General features: G+C 39.4%; 1 protein-coding gene across 4 annotated transcripts in view; it reads left to right on the plus strand.

Annotated features, from left to right (window-relative positions):
* The window catches only part of LOC134745980 (putative inorganic phosphate cotransporter), a 77258-nt gene extending 64028 nt beyond the window's left edge, over positions 1–13230 (plus strand). For 2 of the 4 annotated variants that reach the window (XM_063680137.1, XM_063680138.1), the window contains exons 2-11: positions 3914–4089; positions 4823–4938; positions 5242–5371; positions 5774–5861; positions 6362–6588; positions 6941–7090; positions 8420–8552; positions 9385–9506; positions 9979–10098; positions 11249–13230. In XM_063680137.1, the coding sequence (XP_063536207.1) occupies positions 3914–4089; positions 4823–4938; positions 5242–5371; positions 5774–5861; positions 6362–6588; positions 6941–7090; positions 8420–8552; positions 9385–9506; positions 9979–10098; positions 11249–11464 (1478 nt within the window). In that variant the 3' untranslated portion in view covers positions 11465–13230. The other 2 variants (XM_063680141.1, XM_063680139.1) reach the window with 2 other exon arrangements.
* The last annotated feature ends 1456 nt before the right edge of the window (positions 13231–14686 follow it).

Below are 14686 nucleotides of genomic sequence, written 5' to 3' on the forward strand. Positions count from 1 at the left end.
TTTTTATTCCACCGATTTTTGGCTCATAATCCTAGATATTAAACACGCGTGCTCTTTCAGTGTATTATTCCACTCGTGCTTTTCCATTATATTATCCGACTGAGTTAAGAAGGTAACTGATTGCTAATAATATGCATGGAGAGCCTTCTTTAATTGGTCAGACTGGCGGGCACCGGCGCGCCCGACCGCCTGCGCGGTGCGCGGCCCGGCCGGCCCGCCCGCCGCGCCGCCCGCGGCCGGGGCGAGGGGCGGCCGGCAGTATGACAGATGCAACACACAATACTAACTGTTTTAACTATTAAAATTTGATTAATATGAGTTTCTTTTTTTTCTCGCAAGTGTGTTGAAAAAGAAACGAAACGAAACGAAACGCGTGTGCATTGGTCATTACACACATCGGCTTTCTTACTGCGCGCTCGCTTACAGCTCGCGCGCACAATATCGCCTCGTGTGTAATGACCAACTTAGCACACTTGTATCATAACGTACTATTATTTTATTCTGTTTTTAGTATTTGTTGTTATAGCAGCAACAGAAATACATCATCTGTGAAAATGTCAACTGTCTAGCTATAACCGTTCATGAGATACAGCCTGGTGACAGACGGACAGACAGACAGACAGACGAACAGCGGAGTCTTAGTAATAGGGTTCCGTTTTTACCCTTTGGGTACGGAACCCTAATACATAATTATTTTAAGGAATGCGTTTAGTTCATTGGCTTCAGTGCATAAAAGCAATTATTTTTATTTGTTGACGTATATTTTTTGAATGAATCGTTCCGGACGTATTTATTTATTGTGCGTGGTTTAAAATGACACTTTGACATACACTTTGTTGGGATTTGGATATTATTTATTAGTGGAAATAAATTGTATCCAATGGTCTATCTTTTACGAAGTTACGGAGTACCTACACCTACATTCCTTTCGTAGTACCGTACTTGTAGTATTGGAGCCATTTTGCTGCTGACTGACAAAACAATAGTGTTCAGGTAATTTTTTTAAATTTTTTCGATAATCATTTTCAATAAAACATATTTTAAGATAAGATAAGATAAGATGTTTATTTGTAAAAGTCATGTACATGAGATGTTATTGAAGTTATACAGGAAGCTTCCATGACACCCTGTCAGGGCACACAAATTGTCTTATATCTAGCTTATTACTAAATTACATTTAAATTTCATTTACAGGCCATGCATGCTATTATTTATAATTAATAATTGAATTAATGTATAATTAATAATTGGTTAGAGAGATTTTTTGTATATGTATGAGGTATAAATAATTACAATAATAAATTCAATGTCAATATTTGCTTAATTGCTATGCTTGATAGTTAATTTCTCTTACAGCGACTAGGTTTCCTCATTTAAAAGCTCCTCCACTGAGTAGTAACATTTCTGTATGAGAAAAGTTTTTAATTTTTTGTTTTTTAGTTTGTTTTTCTAGTTAGCTTCAAATAGATCGGGGTTTTTTCTAGCGAAGATAACGGCCTCCATTATGTATATTGCCGGAAGTGTAAGTAGCTCATATTGTCTGAAAAAGGGACGGCAACTATTTGGGATCCGTATATTTGCCAGGATTCGTATACATTTCTTTTGCAGGACAAAGAGGTCGTGAGTTAAGCGCGTAGATATACTTTGTTAGTTTTGAACAAGTTTGGGAACAAATCAAATTATTTTATTAAATATTTTGATTTGTGTTTGTGTTGTGTGTCTGGAGGGCTTCGTCACTTTTTATTTAATATATGACATCTATTACAGTTTGTTAGTTTTGTCTTCGCGCTTTGTACGTGGGCCTTCTAGTCCACTCCGGAATTTTTGTGTTTTAATAAAGTGATCTAGTTCGTCTGACTATGGTTCATCAAAACAAGAAAGTGTTCAGGCCGCAGCCGTACGACATCTCATTGGTTGCATTTCAAATGCTTCACCCGCTGCAATTTGCGGCAGACTCGTTAAGATGTAGGTTTTCATTAATTAAGTCGATAACTAGATACTTATTTTCCTTAAGGATCAACACATAAGTGCTGCTTTAACATATCAGGGATATGGATTATAATAGCACTAGCGACCCGCCCTGGCTTTGCATTGGTTAAACCTTAACTTGAGTCTCACATTTTGCTTAAAGACAGAGTGAGACGCTATGTACATTGGATTGGACCGCAATGCACATTGGACCAAGAAATTGGATAGGTGGGAATGGTGGGATACCACCCATAGATGGAAAAAAAACGGCCAAGTGTGTGAGTGGGCGTCATTTTAGTCATTTGGCGTCATTAGATTGATGGCGCGCAGGGCGTGTTTACATTATTTGGCGCCACTATATAAACTGGAATGTAAGAGTGGAATACATTTTTGGATTTTCCGTGGAAATGCAAATGTTACATTGATTTATTTACGTTTGAGTGCCCACGATGTTCCTATAATTGTGGCAGGCTGGGCTAGGATCTTATCAAATTTCAGTTGCATAAGATGCACCTCACTATATCAGTTCAAAAGTGAAAATACGGAAAGGACTTAAATACTTTTTTCTACTCGTCGACTGTAATGGTTGGATTAAGATTTCGTATACCTACTAAACTATAATTGCGTACTTTTCATGTATGGACTCCCAACTCAACTATAATATTCATTTCGTTACGCTGCAGTCAACTATAAAAGAATTTGACCAATGACGTATCGCTGCGCTCCTATAGAAAAGACATAAACGCGCGACTATTTTTGTCTACTGAGATACTTACCAATTTTCATTAAATTTAGGTTTTATGGTAAAAAAATTATTATTTCAGATGACTCGTAGAAAAAATATTGTATACAACAGTGATATAATCAAGCTTTTCAATCTCGTACCTTACTTAGGCAACTCAGCAAGCTTTGTTGCCTAAACACGGTACTCGACTGAAAACTCTATTATATCACGATTGTATAAAATACTATATTAAACCCATTAGATATAAAAGTTAAGGTACCTACGTCAAAGAAGGCCCGGTTTTTAAGCTTGTGTATATACCTACTTTCAAAAAAATCATACTTTTATAAGGTAATCTTAATCTAAACTTTAACCTATGTGTGTCGCGCTCACACTGGGTTATTGCGAGCGGTGCAGCAACTACCTAATCCAATTTCCATACTTTATGAAATATATTAGAAAATATTAGTTAGAATATGTTCAGTAGTTAATTAATGTTTTAAGTACTAATACCAAATCTTTGGCATCTTGGCAATATGTGATCATTTGCCGTTTGGCGAGCCAACACCGGCAGTGCCCTTGACGCCAGTACTACCAGATTTGTTTGAAATATTACTAGGAATTCCTTGCCAAAAATTATGTAATATTTAATGGCTAATTTCCTCACTCTTCATAGGTATATTTAACTACGATTACGATATGCTATAATGAAAAATATTTGTATAACTAATTACCTACAGTGTGTTGTGTACAGTCACCAGCAATAACTTGTTACGTAACGAAGGCCGCAAAATATCTGACACGATCTTTCTTGTAGCGCAATAAGAGCGCGTCACATATTTTTGAGGCCTTCGCTGTGTAACACATTTAAAAATTGCTGGTGACTGTACATGGCAGCATCCAAAGTAGCGAGTCAGACTTCTTATTAAAATTACATATTTACCATTCTCAAACAGATTTAGAACAATTAAACAGATACTATTGAACACGAATTGTAGAGATTTATCTCTACGAGTACATACTCGTATTTGGAAAGTATTTAAGAAAGGTATCTCTTCTACTTTTTGGCATCTACTTTGACGCGTTGTTTCATCCGCTATTTATTATAATTATTATAAAAGCATAAGCATAAGCTTCAGAAAATGTTTATGAGTTAGAGTTAAACTTTTATCGGAAATACGAGGCCGATTAAAAAAAAAATCTTATTTATTTTCTTTCCAGGTGGTTTCGGCAAACGGCACTTCGTCACTTTCATGTTGTTCCTCGGTATGGCCAACGCCTACGTCATGCGGACCAACATGTCTGTGGCCATCGTGGCCATGGTCAATCATACGGCGCTGCCGACAACCCACGAGGCCACGGACGACGAGTGCGGCTTGGATACTAGGAACAGCACTGTAAGTAGGACTAGCATGTGTATAGTAGCCATGGTCAAACGCACGGCGCTGCCGACAACCCACGAGGCCACGGACGACGAGTGCGACGTGGACACTAGGAACACCACTGTAAGTAGGACCAACATGTGTATAGTAGCCATGGTCAACCACAGGGCACTGCCGACAACCCACGAAGCCACGGACGACGAGTGCGGCATGGATACAAGGAACAGCACTGTAAGTGGGACCAACACGTGTAAACAAGAACGGAATGAAGTGTCTCACGTCAATTCCACTCAACAATAAAGTTACAAAACATAGCCCGTGTAAACCTACCTAGACCGATCTCCACAAACAGCACTAGCACCCGTTCACGAGTATGACGCATATTTCAGCCATCACCTCCCTCAACCTTTATTCGGGAAAGTGGCGACCCGATCAACGACGCCACCGTAAGCAAAGACTTTTAAGCGACATTAATATGCCCGGCAGCTTAACATGACTAAAAAAGTAATAAGAAAGAATTTTGTGTTCCGATTAGCATGAAATACATACATATAGTATATTAAGGTCCTCATCTCATACGGAACTGTGTTGGAGTGTATATCTTATTAATAAAATATATTTGAATTGTCGTTGTTAAAGAAACCGGACAAAGCCTTTAGAAATGTACCTAACCAACCTCGTTCAGTTGCGATTAAGTCCATCAAATTATATGTTATCACTCTAATTATTTGTACCCATTTGTTCACAGGTGACAATGCAAGACGGATCATTTGTGTGGAGTTCCACTCTTCAGGGCTACATCCTGTCATCGTTCTTCTACGGTTACGTCATAACACAGATCCCGTTTGGAATTTTATCAAAGAGGTTAGACGATGTTTTAAGTCTCCGGCAAGCTCGATTCTCCATACAAACGTAGTTACGCGCGCTCTTATTTTAAAACAACTACCTAGATTGCTCTCAAAACTTTGTACTTACAATAGGATAGGTATATCTAGGTCTGTAATTAGTTTGTGTATTAAAAAAAATACAGCGAATTTAAGTTTTTCATACAAAACTTGTTTTTACTCTATTTCGTTTGTTTTATATACTAGAACATTATTATATTGTTTTATATAATAGAGTTGAGCTCGTTTACTGACTATCACTTAAAAAATATTAATCTTCCAGGTTCGGAGCGCGCTTCTTTCTCGGTTTTGGTATGCTAATCAACTCAGTCTTCGGCTTACTGGTGCCCATAGCGGCTCAGAAAGGCTACGAGTGGCTCATCTTGGTCCGCTTTATCCAGGGTCTTGGTGAGGTGAGTCCAGAGCATAATTATTATGTACAGTGTTGGCAGACTGATGACTTGGTTTGGTTTCATCAACGTTGACACAATGACATTTTTGGAAACAACAGATGGTTTGGTGTAACCGGATTTCAGGCTGCAACTGGTCCTGAAATATTCATGTCCACAAGGACTATGAAATAGTGTCATCGTTAGACTTTTGAGTATCAAAGTGACACATAAAAACAAACGAAAAATTATGTAGGTACGTAACATTTAACAGTTTGAATGCCTAAATCTAAAATGTTACATAAACTATCCTTTCTCTCAAAACCTGGCTGAAGGTCAAGGAAATACGAACATGTTCTGATAATGTATTTAAAAAGTATTTTCTTTACATTTTAGGCGTATTGACTAGAGTTTGTTTTTTTGCAGGGTCCTATAGTGCCGTGCTCTCACGCCATGTTGGCCAAGTGGATTCCACCCAACGAGAGGAGTAGAATGGGAGCCGCTGTATACGCTGGTAAGACATCAATATTAGTTAATTCACAATAAAGACCAATGACTCATATAAAACACGACTACGACAATGTAATTAAAAATGTGCTAAATACATAGGCAAATGCGTAGTAAATTAGTACAGTGTATTTTGGTCGTGCTTGAAATCATGATAACCCAATTAACAACTCCAAATTGATTTATTCAATTGATTTTTTTTCTCGATATTCTTATGAACAGGATGATAAACACATCCTCTTAGCACATCCGACAATTTGTCGCCAGCTTAAGAATAGTGTTGATATTTAATAAAATGTTGGTTGGTATATCAGCTTAATAAAAAAAAACAGAATATGTGTTAACAAAACACATTAAAGGTAATCGTATAGGAGAATAAAAAAAAAATATATATACTAAGTGTTGTTTCCATATTGAAAGATTCTTTTGTAAATTTTCTACAACTTTTATTATAAATCGCTTTCATATTTTTACTGACGCGTGAACATAATAATATATTTTTTTCAGGAGCACAATTCGGCACGGTCATCTCAATGCCGCTATCCGGTCTCCTGTCTGAATACGGCTTCTCTGGCGGCTGGCCGTCCATCTTCTACGTGTTCGGTCTCGTGGGCACGGTGTGGTCACTGTCCTTCTTGTTCCTGGTGTCCGAAGATCCGGAGCACTGTCCGAAGATTAAGGAAGCTGAGAAGAAGTATATTCTTAGTTCGCTGTGGGGCGCTGCTGGGTCTAGCGTGAGTATTGGAATTTATTAACGTTTTACTTTGGTATCTTTCTTGGGGCATTACGTGTAGAACCGATGGCCGTTAATAGAGAAAAATCGATGAGATCAGAGAGAAATAGTCAAGATTGCCGAGAACCATTGCATTAGGCCTTAATCGAGCCTTAATCATTAGGGCAACGCTCGACTGGTTGTCGTGGAAAATCCTCGGGGAGGCCTATGCGTCTTTTGACTGATAATATGATGATAATGAGGTTACCATTCGGCCGACGATGGGCGTAAGGCCAGCAATAAAGATCAGTCTTCTGAAAATGATGACAACAATGTATATAGAACTGTTAAAATTAATATTTTCCATTCTCCAGTCACCACCGATCCCGTGGAGCAAGATCCTGCTGTCCATGCCGTTCTGGGCGATCATGCTGGCGCACATGGGGCAGAACTACGGTTACGAGACCCTGATGACGGAGCTGCCCACCTTCATGCGGCAAGTGCTGCACTTCTCCATCAAGGATGTACGTATTTATCCCCGCCACATTATGCTCCTCGCGTTGCCACGATGATGCCCTCTCTGGCGACACACTGGTCTACTCGCGCATTTAATCGCGACCCTCCGCACCAGTGCTTTGACTCGTGCCGACAAAATAGGGAGCGGTGGGCATGACGAGGAGCATGTGACGAGTAACGTTCCCACACTATGTCTCTGCCTAATTTCCTCGTTACTTCCCATGGCACTCGACGAGTGTGTGACAGGGATATATTAAACAGCAACACACTTATCACAATTAGACCTTATTTGGCTGTAATAAGGTTTATAAATAGTTAACTGTGACAGTATGACAATCTACTTCCTATGCATTCACTCATAAGTGTCATTGCTACGAGTGGCCTAGTTCGTACAGGAGACAACAGTGTAACTCACCCCCCCTACCCTATATTATTACCTACCCAAATACATAACTATGAATTTAAAAAGTGACCCAGGAAACATAAATATGCTAACGAAACAAGACGAGAACATCCATCCACTTGGTCATACCTTTAAAAAACAATGAAGACAAACTTATACAGTGAATTTTAAAATACGAACTGGATCAAAAACTGCAATCACGCTACGAGCTCAACTCAATTATCCAATTGACCGGGGCTGAACCGAGGACCCCGTGTCAAACGTTTATTGTCGCGATTGTAGCGAAGCCGGAGTACTTATGTTATATTATATTAGATACGTTTAATGAATCTAGATCAGACTGCCGAATGCAAAGTGCTACATGCTTGTCAAAATGAATCAATTGAACCATCGATCCCGGCCGTAACAGAGTCGCGTTTCATCAACGGTCTGAAATAATCCAATATAGTTCGCATATTACAAGGTACAAGCCTTTAAAATCCGGCGATCAGTTGATATTAATAGTCTGGATAAAATGTATGTTTATTAGAAAAGCATTGTTTCAAACTTCTGACTTTATTTCTAAGTAGTAGTAGTAGTAGTAAAAAGACCCACATCGGTACCTATTTATTGCATGTGGTCAGGCAAAGTAGCACACAGCTTCACGCCACACGCTATACGAATCCTAACATGGAAGCGAGAGTGACGCACGATACGATAGAGATACAAAACAAAACTCCACAAGACAGCTTAGTCAGTAGAAAAAGGTGTCATTAAAAAAAATTATGCGCGAAGGATACACATTTTGAATCGCCTCTTTTTACTGACGAAGTTGGCTTGCAAGAGTAAGTATATATTGAAACGATAATACTCCTACTACGGATGTACTGGGTGTCACGCGCTGAACGAAAATTCGCCTCGACTTGCTTACTTACTTCTTTTCCTCTATTTGCAGAACGGCTTCGTATCTGCCCTCCCGTACCTGTGTATGTGGCTGTTCTCGATGTTCATCTCCGTGGTGGCCGACTGGATGTTGTCCAGCGGACGCTTCAACCACACGCAAGTCAGGAAGATCATCAACAGTATTGGTGAGTTAATCCATCCATACTAATATCATAAATGCGAAAGTCTGTCTATCTGTCTGTGTATTACCTCTTTAGGCTTAAACCGCTGAGCCGATTTAGTTGAAATTTGGCATAGAGATAGTTTGAGACCCGAGGAAGGACATAGGATAGTTTTGATGTTGGAAATCATCCCTAAAGAGAGTGAAAAGGGGGGTGAAATTGAGAGATTTAATGTATTGCCTGATAATTGTAGTCGCGGGCAAAAGCTAGTTATATTATAATTAGTAGGTACCTAAAGCCCTCTCCATACTCGTGTGCGAATCGCGGCGCGAAGCCGCGAACGCGAGTGTGGAGGGAGCTTAATATAATCACTGTATCGGCCATCGCCTGAGAAAAATCACATTAGATACAGCTCATCAGCTCTAGCAATTTTACTTTGCTACTAGAAAAGTCGCACTTTCCGCCTTTTCCTCGCTTTTCGAGGGTGAAAAGAGTCTTTCTACGCTAACTCTGGGCAGTGACAATGAATGGCTGAGCCATAGGTACTTGCGACGTAGCACTTGGCGTAAGTAATAGGTATACGGACTGTGGCAGAGAATAAATGACGGCATTTGTTCCGACAAGAGCTGGGCTCTAAGTTTATTATGTTGAGCTAGAGGAGATGGCGCCCGGGGCAGTCACCAAATTTGCGCCCCCTGACGACTGTCAAAAGTTTCCCCGCTGCTGCGTTTTGCCCATTTTGGCGCCCTCCCTTGGATGGCGCCCGAGGCACTTGCCCCCTCTGCCCCCCTCCCCCTAGTTACGCCACTGATTGTACTGATACTGATGCATACTAACTTATATTACTCTTCCCCAGGTGAATACGGCCCCGCCATCGGTCTCTTCATCGCCGCCAACACAGGCTGCGACAAATCCGCCACCGTCGCCATCCTGGCCATCGGTGTCGGTCTCAACGGTGGTATCTACTCTGGATTCAAGGTAACTTATTACTTTCTTGCACTTCACAGTTTCGGGCTGAAAGGTTCTCGAATGGTGATAGTAGAACGCAGTCGGAGAAGGTACATCCGACATGGTGCATTAAGATGAGGGTAGCGCGCGCGGTAGCGATAGTGGAGATCCTTGGGGAAGTTCTGTGTACAGGAGTACGATTATATGATGACTTTAGCTGACGTAAGAACAATTTACAGAATAATTTTATCTCGCTTAAATTCAGAACAATAAACTACAATAAACTGTCGAAAGTACTAGCTGTCTGTATTAAAACTGAAAATCTCAAGTCAAGTCTAACCAGTTGGACAACAATAGTATAGCTTGCAATGTGTTTAACGTCTTTGTATTTCTATATTTAATGTCTAACCCACACAGTGAATAGAATATTTACTAGTACTTATATTAAGTTGATTCCAATAATTACTTTAATATACCTAATCCCACTCTGATGTTCCCACAGGTGAACCACTTGGACATCTCGCCGCGCTTCGCCGGCATCCTGATGGCGTTTACCAATTGTCTCGCCAACTTGACGGGTCTATTGGCGCCCATTGTAGCTGGATACATCATTGAGGGCAATGTAAGTATAGACTAATAGGCAGGGCCGGATCTAGGGTAGAGCGAGTGGAGCGGCCGATCTAGGCGCCGGATGGCAAGGGGGGTGCCAAAATGGCAAATGAGAAAAAAAATTAAGTTTTAAAAGGCGAGTGTGGCGCGGGCTCAAAATACGTTTGGAGTGGCGTGACAGCGGGATTTCGCTCTACCCTGATGAAGGACTCGGGCCGGCACTGCTAAAAGGTATCCTATAGTTGGTAAAGCAAATCTTGTCAGTAGAAAAAGGCGCGAAATTAAAATTTTCTATGGTACGATAACCCTTCGCGCCTAATTTTTTAAATTTGCCGCCTTTTTCTACACAAGATTTGCTTGACCAACTATGACTAAACGGGACACCGATATTCGCACGAAGATTTTTAAGTTGTGCGAAGGTTGTACGCATAAAGGGCCCTCCACACTCATGCGCGAATCACGGCGCGAAGCCGCGAACGGCTCCACACTCGAGTTCGCGGCTTCGCGCCGCGATTCGCGCATGAGTGTGGAGGGCCCTTATGAGTTAGGCGAATGAGCAAAAACGCGCGAAGCTTAACAGATGGCGCTGCAACCTTTAAAAAATATATGTATTTAGCTATGCCAAATCCAAAAGCATGCTCCAGACTACGCGGCGCTAAGCCGCGAACGCGAGTGTGGAGTCGATTTCGCTGATTCGCAAACTAGACTCCAAACTCGCGTTCGCGGCTTCGCGCTGTGATTCGCGCATGAGTGTGGAGGGCCCTAAAGAAACATATAAACCACCGACTACAGACTTTTGTTTTGTAGATACACCCACAATTTAAGCAGGAGTTAAATCTTCTCGAGTCAGAGGTGTAGGGTTAGAGCCGGCGGCGGGGAGCAGCTTTATTTGACGTTCATAAGCGCATTATTGTAGCCTACTTGGAAAATAAACTAGGTATCTTTATATTTTTAGTGATTACGTTTATGACTAAACTAAAGATGTACACAAGATAAAAAATGTAGACGTTTGACAATTCAGTTACTACAAAACATATAGCGCCGTACAGCGCCATCTACTTCAGTTGTCAAACTCGAGGGCACGATTTCATTCTTAGACTTAAATATCTTTTACAATCAATATCTCTTTACTCTCAGTCTAATAAAATATTATTCTCTTTCAGCCATCGCAAGCTCAATGGCGCAAAGTATTCTACATCGCCGGGGGTATCTACATATTCGCGGCTACCTTCTACAACGTGTTCGGCTCCGGCCGAAGACAAGAGTGGGACAACCCTGCCGAGGACGCGGCCCTGGCCCAGAAGGCGGCCGACAAGAAACAAGCCAAGATAGATAAGAAAATGGCGAAAGACAGTAGTGAAGCTGAGACGGCGCAGTGAGAGTTCAAAATGGCGGATTGCGTTAGTTGCCAGCTGAAAAAAACAAGTGGACAGTTTAAAACTGTTCGTATTTGTACTTTCAAATGTTATAATAAATAAAAAGAAAGCAACTTTATTGCAATTCGGACCGTAAGTTTAGTGAATGACATTAAATTTTAAAAATTAGGTGTAGTAAGATTTGATTGTTTCCCGCGGATTTTAGGGTTGTGTTCAAGTTCTACCCGATATGAGTTTTTTTTAATTACTTTTTTTTACTATCTGAAAGAAATATAAATTTATTTTACCATCCTTGTAAACTATTTTATGCATTTAATCCGTTGCTATAGTACGTTACATTAATTAAACCATAGAATTAAACTAATTAATCGTGTAACGATAAACTGTAAATAAATAGGTATGTATTATAAAGTACGTACACGTCTCTCATTGTATTTTTAAGAACAAAATACTTAAAGAGATGCACATTAACTAGGCTGTGATATTAACTAACAGGAATTTGAATATTTTGCAATGTTTTCAAGCTCAAAAGCTATGAACATTGTTGTTTTTCAAATATCCCGAGAACTTATATCGGGTGAACGAAAAAAGGAAAACGCTATTTATTTATTATTACGTAACCTAGTATTGTTAATAGTTATTAAAAGCTTGAAGGATATAAGAGACGAGTGAAAGGTGAATATGGGTCCAATTTGCTGGTCTACATGAGATTTCATTCAAAATACATGTAAGTACCTATATTAAATGCAAATAGTGACTTGATTTTGTATTTTTAATGTAATTGCTGTTATATTACTACAAGGCATTGAATCGGATACGTAAAATAATGATTTTATGGCATTTTACATGACGTATTGATTTTCCGCAGTTCTGAAACTAAATGTATAACGTCGAGAAGAAACGCAGTTCCTAATATAAATCAAAGTTATTTGCAATACGTACGATTATCAATCAATTGTAGTAATAATTAAGATCAGTTGTACAATATATTGAATTCGTTACCGTCCGTTCCAGTGACGTAGTAAGTACCTATATGTATAATACCCTCGCATTAAAATTAAAGGCAATTTCTCAAAAAGTTTTTACTAGGTACCTACCGCAGAATAGTCCTATTTCGCTACAGAGTTATTAACTTATTATATCAACGTAACCTAAACCTTTAAAAAACAAGTGAAAACAGCCGTTTCACTAGATGGCGCCATCTAGCAATGATCAGTGGAAACTGGAATCTCTCATGAAATTTAATATTAATACCTACCTATATCATGGCGGCACGATTTTTAGTTAGGCCAAGCTAAGTTTTTGGTAACGATTTTGATAGCCCAGACTGTGCAAGTGTTATTTTAAACGTCAAACTTCTATGAAATTATGACGTTTAAATAACACTTGCACAGCCTGGGCTATCAAAATCGCTGCCAACTTAGCTTAGTCTTAACTCTTTTGCATTCTGTTGCAACTCTGTGGGTAATACTCTCTAGTAAAATTGAATACTTATTGAGAAATGATTATTATTTATACATACCATGATTGTAAAATGTGTAAAGGTGCCATTACTTGTTTTATCATATCGGATTTTGAATTCACATCATATAATATAATCACCGTAACATTTGTTTATCGTTTGGCAAAATGGGCATACATTTTTAATTACTAATTCGTGTGCCAAACGTGTTGAAAGTGTATTTTTTAATTTCACTGTTCGTTGGAGGCGAATGTTGTTGCATTAGATAAGTCGTTATGTTTATCAATAAGTAAATGTCATATATTACGGCATTAGTTTAGTATTTTATTGTGACGTCATTTGACGCTATACGCCCAGAGCTATTGTGATTGTATTTTATATTTTAAGATGTAACTTAGTAAAAAAATACTGGCCATTAGGTAACAAAAAGAAACTAGAGTTTAAGGTGCAGTGCGTTCAGCCATTAGTTTTTGAAAAATCGTAGTGCTTGCTTTAGATCATAATAACGATTGCCAAAAAATATGAATAGCAATCTTGAGGCTTGTCTCTAAACTTCATCAATTCCAACCGTTAATGAAATGAATGTTAATTCAACTAAACTGAAAATTGCTTCTAAAAATGCGTAGGTAAATGTTAAGTTTTACCGAACTCATCGAATACTTTTTTTGTTAAAAAGAACTATTCAATAACATTGATATCCGCGACCTGGGGTACGCAAGGCCGTCCGCTCAGTGCTCAGCGGAGAAGGGCCTGAACTCACGGCACCTTAAAAATGTAACTCCAAATCCACAAATCAGTGGGGGGACACTCCTCCTTTCGGGCTTTCTCGGCTCCGTTCGGCTCAGCATTGCTCCGAGCAATTATTCGGGTTGACACAATGCGACGTCTCTTTGAATGCACGACCTCAGATAATGACTTGAATTTTGACAACCCTAAATAGTCGAAAGGTTGCCATACATTAGAAAGGGACAGCATGATTGTGTCCCTGAATCGGCTGTCAAAATTCGGTTTTGTAGGAAGTGTCCTTTCTGCACGGTAGTACTATTATTTATTCTGTGACCAAATGGCGAGTGTATATTAAAATAAGTATGAAAGCTTGTAAACTATTTTAAAATTAATAGTCTGGCAAAGGGTTAGGTACTGTAAACTTTTTGAAATTCACACCTTTCTGTAGTATCGGAAATGGTTGGCCAGATTATAGTATTCTGTGATCTTGTCAGAGACAAGTGCTTGTGCCTTCGATTAGGACCATATTGTTTGTATTCCAATTTTGAAATCATAAAGAAACAAATGCCTTATAAATTCCACATTTTTTAAAACAGTTCTTTATTCAAATAAATTATTATACATTAAAATGTATAAATTGAAAAGTAGTTTTATTTTTAAACTATCTCTTATCGCACTGACTTGAAATTTGAAACATTTCGGAAAAGATCAGTTGGCTTTCCACAGTGAATCGGCCTAACGGCCAGTATTTTGCGCCATGAGTTGCTGTTGTTTTGACAACAAATCATAGAAGCGGAGCGTGAATCTCGCGACCTAAACGCGTAGTCTGTGTGGCTCAGAGTCGTGGAATGTATGGGGCCCAATACATTCCAAAACTCTTCCCGAACAAACTCTAAGCGCCATGAATTTTACGGCGCTTAGACGTTTTGGTCGCGTGGTGTAGGTTGCGATTGCGACAATTTCATTGTTTAGTACCTATGGCTTCTCTATAGTAATAATAACTCAATACATACATGGTATTAAAAAAAAATCCAGTC

Source organism: Cydia strobilella, chromosome 12 (genome assembly GCF_947568885.1).
Source record: "Cydia strobilella chromosome 12, ilCydStro3.1, whole genome shotgun sequence".
Classification (NCBI taxonomy): Eukaryota; Metazoa; Arthropoda; class Insecta; order Lepidoptera; family Tortricidae; genus Cydia; species Cydia strobilella.